This window comes from Diabrotica undecimpunctata, chromosome 10, assembly GCF_040954645.1.
Source record: "Diabrotica undecimpunctata isolate CICGRU chromosome 10, icDiaUnde3, whole genome shotgun sequence".
Lineage (NCBI taxonomy): Eukaryota > Metazoa > Arthropoda > Insecta > Coleoptera > Chrysomelidae > Diabrotica > Diabrotica undecimpunctata.
The window spans coordinates 76,987,114-77,004,804 of NC_092812.1; the positions used below are offsets into that span (position 1 = coordinate 76,987,114).

Genomic DNA, 17,691 nt, shown 5'->3' on the forward strand with positions numbered 1-17,691 from the left:
TAACAACTAGGTCATCTGCGTAACCTTGGGTTATAAAACCAGAATCATGCAACTTAGTGAGAAGGTCATCCACAACCAAAGACCACAGCAGAGGCGATAATACTCCCCCTTGAGGGCACCCCTTTACCGCTGTCACAGTCACAGATTCTCCTCCAATACTAGCAGTGATGATTCTCGTTTTTAGCATTGACTGAATCCATTGTATTAGTGAGACTTCAATGCTCCTCTTTACTAGTGCTCTTTTTATGGATTCAAAAGAGGTATTATCGAATGCTCCCTCTATGTCAATGAAAGCGCAAAGAGCTATTTCTTTTGCCACTATTGTCTTTCCAATTCTTTCGACTAGCGACTATTAAATTCTTATAAGAATTTTCAAAAACCTTATACAGGGTGAAATTTTTACATATGAATACAACAAAACGAACTATTTTTTTAAAGCCAGACCTGATTTTTCTCTAGTTTGAAAAAATCAGTTGATTAGGTGGTAATAGTGTAATGTTCGACCAAAATAGGAGATACATCGAACTTACCGTTCAAAAGTTATTAGAAATTTGACTCAAAATTCACAACTTGCCCTGTATATTATTAAACAATGGGAACAGACACTTTTTAATGGTCATTTGTTATTTCCCATAGGGGACCCCATACGAGGTAGAAATATGAAGAGTTCGTCATGACAACCTGTATATATACGGGGTGGTCTATCCTATATAGCCTCGGTCTCTGTACGGAAAACGACTTAATATTTAAAAAATTTTCTTCACAAAACTATACAGAGCCATTAACACTACAATTTAAAAGTAATTTGAATTATACAGGGTGCTCCAAAAAAGACTGGTATATGAAAGTTATATTGTTTCTTATGGAATTACCTATAAATGATGACATTTTTGAATTGTCCGTAAAAAATAAGCTATACTTTTATAAGGGTTTCCTATACCTAAATACAGAGTGTTTTGGTTTATTTCAATTTTTCTAAAAATGTAAAGTTTTAGAAAAAATTAAATGTCTACGAATCCAAGAATTAGAAACAAATTTTGTCTTGGGCCTTAATAATACACTATTTATCATATATTTAAACAGATGTTTGTTATAACAAATTTTTTACAGTGGGTTCAAAATTTACATTGTTCTATTAGCAAATTCAAGTTGTAAGAACGTACTTATTTTAAATAAACACAATGCATTTTATTAGTCTATCATGTGGAAGATTTACTGTCGAATTTATATTTGGGTTTCCTATACCTATCTCCCTTCATTTTTGAAATATTTAAACATTTCCTAATTTATAAGCTTTAAAAATTATATCAAGTATACCGTGGTGGTACATATCACCAAAAATCGGCAATATACCTAGCCTAAATACTGTTAACAATAATAATATTCTTATTTTAAATAGCATATCATATATTATATACCGTATTCTGGAAGACATGTATGCTTTCTCTAAAGAAATTATTCAAAGTGACTAAGTGAATTAGTTGAATTTGGCTACTGTGACATTGAATAATATTCTTATTTTAAATAACATACCCGGTATTCTATACTGTATAATGAAATACATTTAAATTATCTTTCATTGCATATAAATGTTCCCTATATCCAAGTTCACCGGTTATTTAGTAAATACTTATTTCATACATTAAGGGACTATTGTCGTTGTTGAATGCTAAAAAATGACACATTTTCAACATTTTTTTTTGTATCTTATCTATTATATAATATGGAAATCAAACTTTTTTTTTATTACCTACTATACATCTTTTGAAGATTACAAAAAAATTATTTTTTCCATTGTTCCGATATTTTAAATATGAGACCAAAAATTTTTCGTTCAAAAATTACTGCATCGAATCGGACAGTTAATCTCTGGAACGACAAATTTGAAATATACAATTCGAAAAGGGCTTTAAAAAACAAATGCCCTTACGAGATAGTTTACCAGAAAATTCTTAAAAAGAAATAAGATGGTGGAAATTTGTAAAAATTGTTCGCAAACTGGACATTTTTTCGACTTTTTTCAGTCACAAAAATTTTAGTATTATTTTTTTTGCCAAACTTTGATGCGTTTTGTTTGTTTAGGTTTTCTTTATGATGATTTACCACAATTTGAAAAAAAAAATAATAAAATTTTTGTGATTGAAAAATATCGAAAAAATGGTCAGTTCTTTATCAATTATTTAAAATGTCCTCTATTTTGTTTCTTTTCAAGCATTTTCAATTTTTTAATAAACTCTCACGTAAGTGAGAGTCCATCTTTTTAAAAAATCTTTTCAAATTTTATATTTCAGATTGGCTATCTCATAGCTGGAGGTATGGAGCAGTAATTTTTGAATGAAAAATGTTTGGCGTCATCTTTAAAATACAGAAAAAATGAAAAAAAATTTGTATAATAATATAAAAAAAGTTTGATTGTCATATATTAGATAAGATATAAAAAATTGTTAAAGATTTGCCATTTTTAGCGTTCTAGGTGGTAATAGCCCCTTAAACATATTTTTAGGACTTGTTTATAGCAACTGATAGCAAGTTGCTATCAACAAGTCTTCGTAGACACTTTGTCTCAGAACCAGCAACCTCATGTAGAGTCGTGCGTTGCCATGTTATCAATTCCACTTGTTCCACATTGTGATACATGGTATACAGCCAGCTACAGGAACATAGGTTCCTTGTGAATCTGCATATATCTTCCAGAATACGGTATACAATATATTCTTCTTCTTAACATGCCATACACCAAAGTGCGTAGGCGACTATCTCATTACTAGAATTCTGTTCTTGGCGGCGTGACATAGCTCGCCTGTATTGTGTATTCCTGTCCATTCTTTAATATTCCTTAACCAGGATAATTGTTTGCGGCCGGCTCCTCTCCTACCTTCGATCTTCCCTTGTAGGATTAACTGTGGTATTTCATATTTTGCTCCTCTCAATATGTGCCCAAGGTAACCAATCTTGCGTTTTTTAATTAATTCAAAGAGTTCTCTTTCCACGCCGGCTCTCTTAAGGACGTCATCGTTTCGAACTCTATCCACCCAAGGTATGCGCATCATTCTTCTCAATGACCACATTTCAAATGCTTCAAGTTTGTTGATAGATGTTTTTTTCAAAGTCCACGTTTCCATGCCATAAAGCAAGATGGACCATATGTAGCACTTGACCATTCTGTAGCGTATTTCGAAATTTAGGTTTTGATTACATAGGAGCGGTCTGAATTTCACAAAAGCTTGTCTTGCCATTTGTATTCGGGTTTTTATCTCTTGTGGATCCGATTGGTCATTGATTGTGGTGCCAAGGTATTTAAAAGTTTTCACGCGTTTTATGCGATCGTCACCTATGCATATTATCGGGTTTTCTGGAGGGTTTCTGCTAATGACCATATATTTCGTTTTCAAAATGTTGATTTTGAGGCCATATTTTTTACCTATGCTATTCACCCTATCAAGTAATAACTGCTGATCTTCCAAATTATCAGTTATAATCACTGTGTCGTCCGCATAGCGTAGGTTGCTAATTGGTATGCCGTTCACCTTAATGCCTAATTCCGTGTCTTCTAATGCTTCCGCAAATATATTTTCAACATATAAATTAAAAAGCATCGGAGAGAGTATGCAGCCTTGGCGGACACCTTTCCGGATTTCAAATTCATCCGTATATTGGTCTTGCTCAATCTTCACCTTTGCCATTTGGTTCCAGTATAGATTCTGAATAATTCTGATCTCCTTCTGGTCAATGTTGGCCCTATGTAGTAGTTCCATCATGATATCATGTTTAACATTGTCAATACAATATATGGTATGCCATTATTTGAAATAAGAATATTATTCAAAGTAACATTTAGGCCAAATTCAACTCAAATAATAAAACATCCTATGTGATGAAATGATAAAATTTAAATGTTATTGTTAACAGTATCTTGGCTACGTATATCGCCGATATGATGTGTTCCACGCGATAGGTGATTATAATTATTGTTTAAGATTACAAATTAGGAAATCTTTAAATATTTTAAAAATGAAGGGAGATAGAAATAGGAAACTCAAATAAAAATTAAAAGCTAAGTAAATTTTCCACACGACAGACTAATAAAATACAGGATGTTCCATTTAAAGTATGTATGTTATTACAGCTTGAATTTGCTAATAGGACAATTCAAAATAATATTTTGAACACACTGTAAAACATTTTCTTATACTAAGCATCTGTTTAAATACGACAAATCGTCTATTATTAAGGCTCAAGAGAAAATTTGTCTCAAATTCTTAGATTCGTAGATATTTATTTTTTTCTAAAACCTTACATTTTTAGAAAAATCGAAATAAATCAAAAAACCATCATCAAAAGATTCGGAGAAATCGTAGATGAGTTGGTAAAAATGAAATGGCGATGGACCGGTCACATAGCTGGATACGATAATAAAAGGTGAACACAGAGAACTTTGTGGCAGTGACGAACGAACAGTGGTTGAAAGGGGCACAGGACAGGGAAATACAGAAGTAATTAGATAAAGAAAGATTGACAATGAGAGAGAAAACCGTATGCTTTTTTTATTGTATATGGTAATAAACCAATTGACCAGACTTTTTTTAATTTATAAATTGTAAAAAACGCATTTTGTAATCCAATATAGATACATTGACTTTTCAAATTCCCACACACTAGGATAAAAATGTTAATGTTTTTTTTTTTTTGTTTTTTTTTAACTTATAGTATTTATTTAGTCTATTGTTTAGTTTTAATTCTTTTTTTGGTTTTTTTTTTTTTAAATTTGATTCTCTTTATTATATTTTTTAACATACTTATTTGTTTTAAACTTTTTTTTTTATTTATTTTTTTTATATTAATTTTTTCGTGAGCACACAATAATATTTTGTTTCGCAGAATTGCTTCCAATGGTTTTGGTTTTTACAATTTCTTTGCAACGAATTAACCGTATGCTTAACGAGCTGTTAAAAAGAAACCGTCAAACATTAAAGAGACTGCCTTACATTACACGATTCCTTGGAGAACATGGAATTAGTCTCCGAGGGTATAATTAAAATATGAATCTATAAATACAAGAAGTTTTGTGCGTTTAACAGGTTTTTCATCATACGAATCTGATGAAAGATTAAAAAATGATTTAAATCAGTCCATGTTATTGTCTTTTCTTCAGTCTATGTTATATTTAAACATATAAGTATATATATATATATATATATATATATATATATATATATATATATATATATATATATGTATGTATATACAAGTTCTTTTTGGAAGCATATTGGCTGTTCTTAGCCGGTCTGTATATCTATAATTTTTTTTTAGAAAATGCAAGAATGGTATCTTATGAAATCACATTTCTACTTTATCTATGTGTGTGGATTTTGGTATTACATTCATCCACCGCCCTATCTGACCAGCATGACTTCAAATACATTTCATATAGAGGTAAGTTTGTTTCTGTTTACAGGATATTGTCATAACTGACCAAACTACAATTTTAATATACAAATCTTGAAACTAACTACATACTTATCTAAAAGTTTCCCATTAATCCTTCTAAGTTTCCCTAAAATAATGTAACAAAATGGCGTATGATAACTTTATTCACCATCTGACACCTAAAGCACCAATCCGAGTGTTTTGTACAATTTTTTGTACGCACCTGAACGTCCCAAATAATACCGTTTTTTGCACCGTCTTATATAGATTATCACTAAGATTCAGCTCTTAAATATTCTCTAGAAGGTTCCTACTTTACATTATCTATGGACTCTGTATTTATCACTTAAGATTTCTATACTTGTCGATGTACTCGTTGTATTTAACACGTAGACTATTGTTGTTAGGTATCGCCACATCAATAAGAGTTGATTGTTTAGTTAGTTTATTAACTAGTATGAGATCTAGTCTATTGTGTACAACTGTTTGTTCTGTAAGTACAGAAAGTCTCAGTATAGCTTGTAGTTGTCATTCTCAAACATACTGTCAATAATATCAATAATAAGGGGATGGTTGGTTTGGAGAAGACCCAGTTTGTTATCTATCTCTTGATGAAGGATCTTTTCTACTGAGTCATGACATTCCTTAGAGTTAGTTCCAGTTCGACAGTCTATTTGAAATTTAGATTTAAGTCATACTGCTTCCATTTCCCTTAGGGGAAAAATTATTTCATCCCAGATATCTAAGGTATCAAAATGATGGAAATCAGAGAACATCAAAACCTTGCTGATTAATGTTATTTTTATTATCCAGATTTAACTCAGACGGCTCTCACTCTCTAGAAGGGGAAAATTCACTCTGTTTAATCTCTGGGGGCACTTTTCGTGATTTAGGAAGCCTTATGCAGCTTGGTATGCTGGAATTCCTCTTAAAAATTTTCTTTCACATCTAGTACCGCTTTTTTGCATTTGCATTTCACTTAGACCCCGTTGTTTGATGTTCTCTAAAAGGTTCTGCGGAATGACTCCAGTAGTAGAGAGAATAATAGATACTTTCCATTCTCCATTCTCAATTAGTGTTGTTTCTCTCGTTAGTTTATTAGCTAGTATGAGATCTGGTTTATTATGTGATACTGTTTGGTCTGTGAGCACAGTGCGGTCTCAATATAGTTTGTAGCTGTCATTCTCAAGCCTACTACTCTCAGGAATATATTGATATTATAAGAGATGGTTGATTTGGAGAAGTGAAAATTGATAGCTATCTTTTAACGAAGCATCTTTCTTATTTAGTCATACCATTCCTTATATTCAGTTGCAGCAAATGCCTGGCAGCTCCCGGTAAGATATTAAATGGTTTCTTGAGCTTGATATCCATATATGCATTTTTCGTTTTGGAACTGAGGGTCTTTGACAATATATTTCAGGTAGTTTTTGGTTGGAATAACCTGATCCTGAATGGCGAATAATTCTGTTTCAGGGAACATCTTTTCTGATGTCAACCAATAGTTCGATGCCGTATTGTCGACATAATCTTGCCCATGTAGGGGTTTACCCATCCAGGTACGCATTTTTTCCACCTTAGAAAGGTGGTTTATGCGCAATTCTTGCCCCCTTAATTTAAGCGGTGTTGTGTCATATACTGCGCCAATTGAACGATGTAAAGTAGATGTTTCAGCCTGAATCTGAAAATAAGTTCGTAAATTAACAATATATTTTTCTAATTGGTCATCTTCCTCCTAAATACTGTGGTAATGTCGTTCTTTTAACTGCTGAATGAATGTTGTGTTTTCGTAAGGTGTGTTCGTACTTTTCGCTGAATATTTTCTATATCAGTTTTAGTCCACTTACAAGTCCACAAAACCAAAGGAATAGCTAAGCACGCAACATGCGTAGGTGTTCAGTGCCTTAAACACATTTTTACTGTTAAGATGTGAACGAAGCAGGTGTTTTACCCTGACCCCGAAGTGATCTCAGTTTTAATTTGCTTATGATCATTTTTCCGCGCTTGCTTTACTTCGAGATATTTATACATATAATTTTCACCCGTGGCCATGCTGTTTTGGTCATTTTGCATATTGAATCCTCCGGGCTGAACCTTTCCTGTAACTGTTTTCTTTCCTCTACTTATTTTTAGTTTATTATTATTATTACATATTAATAAGGACAGAGAAGCAACTTCCTTGTGTTTTACTGTTTGTTATAGATCTCCAATCATCTGTTACAACTTTTCAAGCCGAAGATAACTCATCATTTTCACAAATGTTGTTCGATGTATCCAGAAATCAAATGTTTTTAGGAGCAAGGTAAGTTTTGCATGCAATTTTATATAGAAAAATGTCTGTCATCGTCTTATCAACTTGTGAAATATTTATAAAGAATAGTGATCACAAGTGATTATTGGAGTTGAACTTGTATTTCACATCACCATCTGAAAGCTAACTGGTGTAATGTTTATTTTCAGGGATGGATTTTTCAGATTGTCATTAACACAACTAAGTCTTTTGGAGTACGTAAATTGGGAATCGTCAGAACAAAAGCGTCATTCTTGTATCGAAAAGGGACAAAGTGACGAAAACTGTCACAATTTTATAAATATAATTCTGAGCAACGATAGAGAATTACTAATTTGTGGCACCAACTCATTTTCACCTCAGTGTTCTTGGAGAGAGGTAAGTTTATAGTAGCATTTCCGTTGACATTAGTGTTTAAGAGGAAGATAGCAATTTATAATGCTGAGAGCAATATTAAAATTTGTACGTGTCCAAGAGACACATACTTCGGGTTAAGAGTTAACAAATTATGCTATAACCAATGTTTTTATTCTTTTTAGATCGATAACATAACTAATGTTATCAAAATAGTGGATGGAGTAGCCCAGAGTCCATTTAATCCAAATGCAAATATTACGGCGCTTTTATCAGAAAATGGATACTACTACTTTGGAGGACCAGCAGACGCTTTTGGTTCTCAGTCACTAATATCAAAAAGTTCCGAAAACACCGTGGTACTCCGAACTAAACCTTATAATAATTTCTGGCTCAATGAGCCACAGTTTGTGGGTTCTTTTGAAAGTGATAGGTTTGTTTATTTTTTATTTAGAGAATCTGCAGTGGAATACATGAACTGTGGCAAAGTTATCTATTCAAGAATAGCGAGGGTATGTAAAAACGATAATGGCGGTGGCCAAATGTTTAAAGATAATTGGACTACTTACATCAAAGCTAGATTAAACTGCTCTATAAGCGGTGATTACCCATTTTACTTCCATGAAATTCAGGGTATGTTTTATGTACCCAGTGAGAATGTTGTCTATGCTAGTTTTAGTACCTCTTCGAATAGTATAGCTGGATCAGCAGTGTGCGCGTTCAATATCACGGCAATAAATAAAGCATTTGAGGGACCATTTAAATATCAGCAGGATATAGACAGTGGCTGGAACAAACACATGAATCTTTATAGAAATCATTTTAACTGTGAGTCTTCTCAGAAAAATGTCAATTTATTAGATATATCTAAATATCAACTAATGGATTCAGCTGTTCAGGCTACAGCCTTTGACCCTTTATATTCAACAACAGGAGAACGTTTTACTCACATAACAGTAGATGTAGTAGAAACAAAATTGGTTACTGTACATGTAATTTATTTAGCAACTCAACAGGGTTACATTAAAAAGCTCAGTTTATTACCACATCATAAAACAGCATGTGTGGTTGAAATTTGGCAAGCAGTTCCAGATGCAAACATTCCTATAACTAGCATGCAATTCCTAAAAAAGACCAATTCAGTGTATATAACAAGTCCTTTAGGTTTATCACAAATTTCTGTGAGCCATTGTAAACGACACTCTTCTTTGGAAGGTTGTAAAAATGCCATGGATCCTTATTGTGGATGGAATGAAATGGAAGAAACTTGTGCCTTAGTTCCTGAAGATAGTTTTCGTAGCCAGTTTGGAAAACCGGAGATAACTTCTTGTCCTGTTTTAAATACTCCAGTAAATGGGGGTTGGAGTGCGTGGTCGAATTGGGCTCCCTGTTTTCATAAAAGTTTATCAGATTACAATTCTTCTGACCATTGCTTATGCCAAACTCGTCAGTGCAATAATCCTGTTCCCGCAAATAAGGGAAAACCCTGTGTAGGTCCATCGATATCTGTAACAAATTGTACTGTTCACGGAGGATGGTCTGATTGGTCAGCATGGTCAGCGTGTTCGGCAACTTGTGGTACCGCAGTAAAAAGTAGAACCCGAACCTGTACTAATCCTGCACCAGCATTCGGAGGAAGAGTTTGTGTGGGACAGGATAGAAGTGAAGCACTTTGTACAGAATATGCACCATGTCCTTCTCAACCCGTTGATGGTGGTTGGGGTCCTTGGTCTCCATGGACATCTTGTACAGCTTCTTGCGCTGGCGGTTACCAGTTAAGACAACGAAAATGTGATAATCCTACTCCTCATAATGGAGGGCAGCACTGTAAAGGTAATGATATTGAATATGAAAGATGTAATGACGTTCCTTGTAATGAAATTAAAAAGTTCTACTCCACGGATTGGATTAATACTAACGGTACGTCTTATCACAAGAAACGGTACAAAATTATTTGTAGAGCACCCGTTAAATCGCCAATTCAGATAAGAATATCAGTTAAAGAAGAAGAAAAATATTGTTCAAATTCACAATGTTCCAGCGACGATTACGAAAGTAGTTGGAATCAGTGGTCCAATTGGTCGGATTGTTCGGTAAGTTGTGGGGGAGGTATGCAGAAACGTGTTAGAACGTGCAAGAAGATGAGAAATTGTGTAGGCGAATCAACACAAACCAAAGACTGCAATACTCACAGCTGTGAAGAGGCGTGGGGTTGTTGGTCCGAATGGTCTCCCTGCAACGTTTCTTGTGGATGGGGAGTTAAGATACGTACCAGATCATGTCTAGGAAAAACTTGCAATGATGTAGCGAGAGAAGAACAACCGTGCGAAGATCAACCATGTGAAGGTAATTATTATTTAATTATATATTATTTGCATGTTCTATATGTTAAGTTTTATATTGTCACCTGAGTCTCCTGGACAGGGCCCGTTCCAGGGTAATACTTTCCTGCTTCTTATTTTCTTTTTCTTGATATTCTGCCATTTATAATTTATATCTGGTTTCGTAGATTGTCGTTCCAGATATTGATTTAAGCGTCTTTGGTAAATAATTCTCATAATTTATTCTTGTAGCAAATACGAATTCGGTTATTTGAATTGTTCTTACAAGTCTCACCCGATGGACCTTTTATTTGGCCCTAGTATACCTAGGGCTTTTGTATCAAGTCTAAATCGAACCTTCTCAGCAACAGTAAGCTCTGCTTAAGCTGCCTTACTCTGCTGAAGGTTCTCCTGTAGGACACTGATTGGAATGATTAAGATCTATTTAGGACAGAGACAGAGTTCACGACTCTCTGTTCGTTCCCTTTATATTTTTATTTGTAGACTCAGAAGAGCCACTCATTTTTGAGTCCTCTTTTGAGCCATCTCGTTTTGTATCTTTGTCCATTTTATTTCTATGAGTTGAGTTCCAAAACTATAATTCCCCACAGTTCGCCTACGTATATATCACTTAAATTAAATCGTTGTGTCTGTAGTGTGCAATAACCCATTTATTCTGTTTCCCATTGCCAATATTAGTTAATTTTCATTTTAGATGGGTGGTGTGAATGGTAATTAATGAATCTATTACTGCAGATTGGTTTTCTGTAGCAATGCTGTTTTCAGGCCATTGTCTGCATTACGATGTATAGTCATGTCCAGATAGGGTATACAGCCATTATTCTTCCTCACACCTGTATCCCCTTTCTAGATATGATTGAATATACATCGTAAAGAAGACAATGTTCTGAAAATACAATTGGTACAATCTGCAGTAACAGAATTCAGTAGTTACCATTCACATCACCCATCTAAAATGAAACTTAATTTAGTATGGGCAATAAGAAACAGTAAATAGGTTATCGCATACTAATTACAAATATAACAATTTACGTCCTTTATGTGAGAGAATTAGAGAACTTCTTTTCCAAAAAACGTCTAAAAAATTGTTATTCACGACTCATAACCAAATAAACGTTATTAATTCTAAGTTAATTAATAATAATAATAGTAATATTTTATTTCAAAATAATATTATTATTGTTAAAGAGCCACAAGAAACGTAAAAACCTCGTTATATTCTAAATTAAAATTACTTGGAAGGTTATTTTTTGAGATATGCCTGTTTGTATTATTGCCAATAAAAATTGTCTCTATATTAAATCTGTTATTAATAATTTAAGTAATATATACAGTTATTTGCTTTCATTTCAAACGAACATTTAATTTTTAACACATCTAATGTTTTTTGATATTGTTTTTCACCTTTTTCTTACTAATTTTCCTCAAATTGTTGATTTTCAATTATGAATCTTTTTTTTGGATCTTCTTCTTCTTCTTCCTTAGCTTTTTTCCTTTTCAGGGGTCGCTGTTCCTTACTCTTCGTCGCCACTCATTTCTGTTCATCGGGATGAGGCGTTGGAGTTCTACTTAAAGCAGAGTTCTCACGCGCAGTCTCTGATAGCCACAGTTTCTCGTTTAGTTGTAGATGATAAAAACAATGTATGATAAATTCTTGCAAAACTGCCCGGTTTTGCTTCAGTAGAATGGACTGTGTGAATCTGATTGCTTTATTGACATATAACATTACACATTAAATCACAAAATTAAAATAAACATAAAAGAATTGTTTGTTTCACATTGGCAATATCGCTTCTTCTGCTTTACTCTCATCCCTTGTGCGCCCTCTAGGAACCTTGTGGTGTCAACGTTGCTGAACTGCCTTAATATTTTAAGATCTTGACACTATCCGTTAAGACTAACTTGATTATCTTTCACACCATTTATTGATGACTGTCCAAGTTTTCTTGTCACTCCTAATTATTAGTGTGTAAGAAAACAGTGTGAAAGTAACTTTAATAATATTTTTCAGCCATTTTGGGATGGGGAAATTGGACGGAATGGTCGCTTTGTGATATTAACAATGAACAACATAGGAAAAGAAAATGTTTTCACGAAAATCCAGGTCCATTGGAATGTCAAGGAAAAGACTTTGAAACTAGAATTTGTTTTGGAGAACTATCAAACGGTAAATTTCACAGGCTTTTTATAGTAACTCTAAATGTATTTAATCTACTAGTACACATACGGTTTTTTTTATATTTTTAAATGAGGCTTTAGCAACATTTTTTTATTTAAGAGTGTGGAAAAATCTACACCAACCTAAGGAAATACAGTTCTTGATAGAAGTTAGTGGAGTGATATTTACAGCAGATAATGAATCATCTTTTATTGACTTTAAAAGAACAACAATTTTTATATTATTGAAACTATAAAGAATTCTAGAAATAGAAAGGCAAGGTTATCAAAGAAATCTTGGAAGTATATGGAAGGAAATTGCACTTTAGTGGAACCAAAAATCTCTAATGAGGAGAGAAGTAAACTTGGAAAAGTTAATATAAAGATAGAAAAGTGAGTTTAGAGGTAGATGACAAAGACATGTATAAATTCTTGCAAAACTACCTAATTAGTGTTTATGTGACTAACTTGATTATCCTTCACATATTGTGTTGACTGCACCAGTGTTCTTGTTACTAACAGTTATAACAAAACCAGTTTGTAGTTTGATATAAAACTATAATAGTTAGCAGATAGTATAAATCATATATTTTTTCTTTTACAGAAATATCATCCATACAAAATACCTTGCTGGAACAGGAGTCTTGTGTCTCTGTAGGACTTTCGTTTTTCTTTGTAGGTGTCATAGTAGGTCTCTTACCATACCTTGCATATCTCATCTACAATCACATCGCAAAGAAAAAACTTATCATACCTAGTTCGCCTCATTATATTTCAGCTCAACAAAATTCGTATATTCTAGTCCCTACGAAGAAAAAACTGCCTAAAAAGCGCAGCTTCTCCTTGCATCACAGCTCTAGCGGAACTGGAGTAAAAGGTGAAAAGTTTTTCCCCCCAGACTTTGATGAAATACCTACAACGCTGAAAAGAAGTAGTCACGAGGATAAAAATGTTTTTAATAATGAGGCTGAAAGTGATAGGTGGTCATAGGTGTCATGAGAATATGCGAGGTTCGTTAAAAAAAGTGACTGTTTAAATTTCGCGGGTTGCGTATATTTTATTTTTGATTTTTTTTTGTTGTGTTTGTTTCTGACATATATAACGGTTAGACGTGTTTTGGTGTGGTTGTCGACGGAAAATAATTTATCAAAGAATCTGGATTAAATATGGAATTTTTTATAACTGTAATCCAGACGTAGTCCATAGCCGACCTTAAAGGAGTGCTAAAAAGCAACGTCTGCAATCGAAAAAAATCTGGATTCGGACACAAAATAACTCTCACTGTTAAACTAAACTATGAGCTACTAAAGTTAAGCTAATCAGAATTTAAGCAGGGATGAGTTTGGAATCATAACAGGCTTCTTTAATGGACACCTGCATACAATGAAGCTGTTTGAAGACTCTGTAGTAGAGAACGTGAAATGTCAAACATATTTTGCATCACTGTGAGGTACTACATTATAGGTGGAATTAAAATGTTGAATGTGGGATCTGACGAACCTATTGAGTTGCTGAGGATATCGGTATATGTAATTTTGTCGGATGTTTTGGGAATTGTAGAACAAGCTACGGATATTGCACCACAATATTGCGCCAGCTCACCTGTCATTTCTTTTTCGTGATTTTTGTCAAAAAACAGCAGCGACATTATACCTCAGCCACCAAATTCGCCGGACTTGGTCTATGCAACTTTCTCGTACTGAAAAAACTTAACAGACCATGAAAGGGTAGAGATTACGGCAATTAATCTCTTTTCTAGAAGGGCAAAAATTATTATGCAAGGCAAAATTCGTGGAAAGAGAAATGTGGGAAGACATAGAGTATCCTGGCTCAAGAACTTAAGGGATTGGTTTGAATGCAGTAAATGCAGAATTATTTAGAGCATCAACAGGGTCTGCATAGCCATGATGGTTTCCAACCTTCGATAGAAGATGTAACTTAAAAGAAGGAGTGATCAAGGTCATACCAAAACGTAAATTTCAGAAATGATTCAAGATTTTAAAAATCGTTTTGAACAAGTGAGAAAGAAAAATTAAAAAGTCACTCATTTTTAACAAATCTCGTATACAAATACCAACTACATAAGGTACAGGATGTATGTTTTGGGAACCTTTTATTTTCTGAAGTTTCTGAAAGTCCAATTTTGGCAGCTGATTAATTACTATAAAGCAACTAGGTAAACAAGTCATGGTTTTTGTTGTTATTAATACATCTTAAATTATTTTGGCAGCATATTACTTTTTTATTTTTATAATCTTTTGTTCAATAAAGTTGAAAAATGTACAAATTTAAGACTTCCAACAATACAGTTAAATATATTAGATTCGATTATATGTAATAAGATTAAAGCTATATTTTTTCCAAAAATATATGTCCAGTACTTTATACCGTAATTGTTTTGGTGCAAAAAGTCTTGATGACCTAAGGCTGCTCATTGTATTTTTAAGTCTTCAAAGGTGTAGCTATTTTTATTATTAATTCCAAGAAAATTGTTAAAACCGGAATACTTACATATCCTTATTTTAACATTTTAAAATTAACTCTTAATCGGAAATCTTCATTAACCATCTATACCGAAAATACTTTTGAATGAATATGTCTGAGTTTATTTTTGTTCCGGACAATGAAGATTTTGATAAGATTATTCTAAAATGTTTCTAAGAGGAAGATCCTTGTCGTTTTTTTTTCTTTCTATAAGCCGACACTTGTATACCATACTGCTGCCAGTTAACAGCCTGATTGGAGTCGTTGATACTTATGTGTGGCAGAGACATTTTTGTTTGTAGACTCAGAAGAGTCGCAGATTTCTTAGTTCTCTTCTGGATTTGTCTTTGTGCTCATTTTATTTTCATGAAATTTGACGAAATGGTGTCAGCCATTGCAGTATGTCCGTACCTGATCAAGGCTATCATCTCCTAGAGCTTGCCAACTGAATCGCATATATGCACCTGAAGTATGCATCCCGTTTGGTTATGCTTTATTCACACCTGTATTATTGTCCCATCTATATATCCATACGACGTCCTCTATTAGCCATTTGCGAGGACATGCTGTGTTAGTGAGAACTTCCTCACCCAGTTTATCGCGCGAGCAGTACTACAGAGTTTAGAACTCCCTCGCGCTGTCTCAAATCGGCACAGTTATGAAATCTTGTTAATGTAATCTAGAATGCCAAAATCATAGATGTTACAAATTGCTACCTCTACAACGGTGTCGTGAGAATAATTATAAGCTAGCTCTAAGAACAAATAAGATTACCAAATACTGGTACAAGTCATGCCATTCTTTATAACTATAGAGCGAAAACAGCTAACAAGTTTTACACATAATATCTACAGGAAAGCGAGAATGCAGACAAAAAGACTATGTATATTAAAAAACAGTCATTGAAGAAATGTTTTGTCTTCATTGAGAACTCATCAGGTAGTACCACAATCGAAGATATATTTAGAGAGAGAAAGGCAGGATCTTTGTGCATTTAACAAAGGGTATTTCATGGTATTCAACGGCGCTATATACCAATACCACTCTGTTAATTTAAAGTTCCCGATTTCTCTCTCTCTCTCTCTCCCTCTCTCTCTCTCTCTCTCTCTTTTTCTCTCTCTCCCTGAATGTGTCTTCGGTTCTGGCACTAGTGGATGAATTCTTAATGAAGACAAAATATGTCATGAGGAAGGGTAAACAAAGACAAGATTTTTAAACAGAAAAGAGAAGTATTTATGCTGTGTGGTAGGTAATATGCCGCCCTCTATAAAACTAAGTCCAGAAATTTGTTTTAGGAAGAATATGTGTGATAAAAAGATTTTTAGTTATTTTCTCCTTCAATTATTCGACGATCTTAATAAGCGCGATCTCAAAACGGCCCGTTTTCTAGTGTGCCATAAGTTGAAGTTTCCGATTAAGGGTTAAATTGACTATATATATTATATATATTTATATAATGTTACGTTCATATTTAAACAGTTAATTTGATCAATTTTGTCAAAATTACTACAAATTGAACGAGGCTATTAAAAAAGGCGAAAAAAAAGAAAATATTAAAGGAAACGTGAAATAATGGCTATTGGGTATTAGAGGCTGAAACAGGAATATATATATATATATATATATATATATATATATATATATATATATATATATTATATGTATATGTATATTATTTGCAAATGTCCAATGAAGGGGAGATATTAAAAGAAGTTACAGCTGGTTTGTCTTCAAGTATACATTTTCTGTTAACTAACGTTAGAAATGATATTTTACGGAAGTTTTGGCCTTTACTGTTCTCCAATATTATTTTTACTTCCCAAATAAATTTAAGAAATAATTTTGTATTCCTATAATAATACCGCTCTGCTTAACAAAAATCTACTTACAATTGAAAAATAACTGATTTTGGAAAGCATATTTACTCAATATTGTTTCCTAATTACCTTGTAACCATTGTAATTTTTAACTATAGAATTGTTAAGATATATTATTTTCCCAAATTGGGAAGTTTTTATAAATAAATAATTTATTTTATACAATTTTCGTTTTTATCCTCACACATCTCACTACACTTAGCCTGGGTTGATTATTACACGGCCTTTGATTCAGTTGAACTGTGGGCAGTATTCGAAGCAGTGGATAACGCGAGGCTAGACTCGAGATATAAGAACCCGGTAATATATATATATATATATATATATATATATATATATATATATATATATATATATATATATATATATATATATATATATATATATATGTATATACTGAAACGCTAAATGTAAAGTACAAATTGATGAGAACACAAAATCTAACAAAATACACATTTAGAGAGGATTGAGACAAGACGATACGATTTCTCCCGAATTTATTCACATTGGCTCTAGAGAATGTTTTTAAGCAGCTTAACTAGGAGCAAAAAGGTTTATATATTAGCAGGAATGTGAATGATCTACGCTTTGCGGACGATACTGTTATAATTAATAACGAGCTGCAAAGGTTTTCAGTATTAAGAAAGGTTTCAGAAAGAATAGGCTTGAAAATGAATCTAACAAAGACAAAATTCTTACTTTGGATGAAAGTTAGAAATGGTGGGAGAATATATTTACTTGGGTCATTTAATAGAGTTAA

At 33.1% G+C, this 17,691-nt stretch overlaps 1 protein-coding gene across 2 annotated transcripts in view; it reads left to right on the forward strand.

Moving 5' to 3' along the window:
* LOC140452514 (semaphorin 5c-like) overlaps positions 1-17,096 on the forward strand; it is a 37,729-nt gene extending 20,633 nt beyond the window's left edge. Inside the window, exons 3-8 of one of the 2 annotated variants that reach the window (XM_072546825.1) lie at positions 5,311-5,433; positions 7,630-7,729; positions 7,888-8,095; positions 8,257-10,417; positions 12,425-12,580; positions 12,692-12,963. In XM_072546825.1, coding sequence (XP_072402926.1) covers positions 5,322-5,433; positions 7,630-7,729; positions 7,888-8,095; positions 8,257-10,417; positions 12,425-12,580; positions 12,692-12,735 — 2,781 coding nt within the window. In that variant the 5' untranslated portion in view covers positions 5,311-5,321 and the 3' untranslated portion in view covers positions 12,736-12,963. Of the gene's footprint in view, positions 1-5,310; positions 5,434-7,629; positions 7,730-7,887; positions 8,096-8,256; positions 10,418-12,424; positions 12,581-12,691; positions 12,964-13,174 lie in introns of those variants that run through there. The other variant, XM_072546824.1, reaches the window with a different exon arrangement.
* Positions 17,097-17,691: the final 595 nt, after the last annotated feature.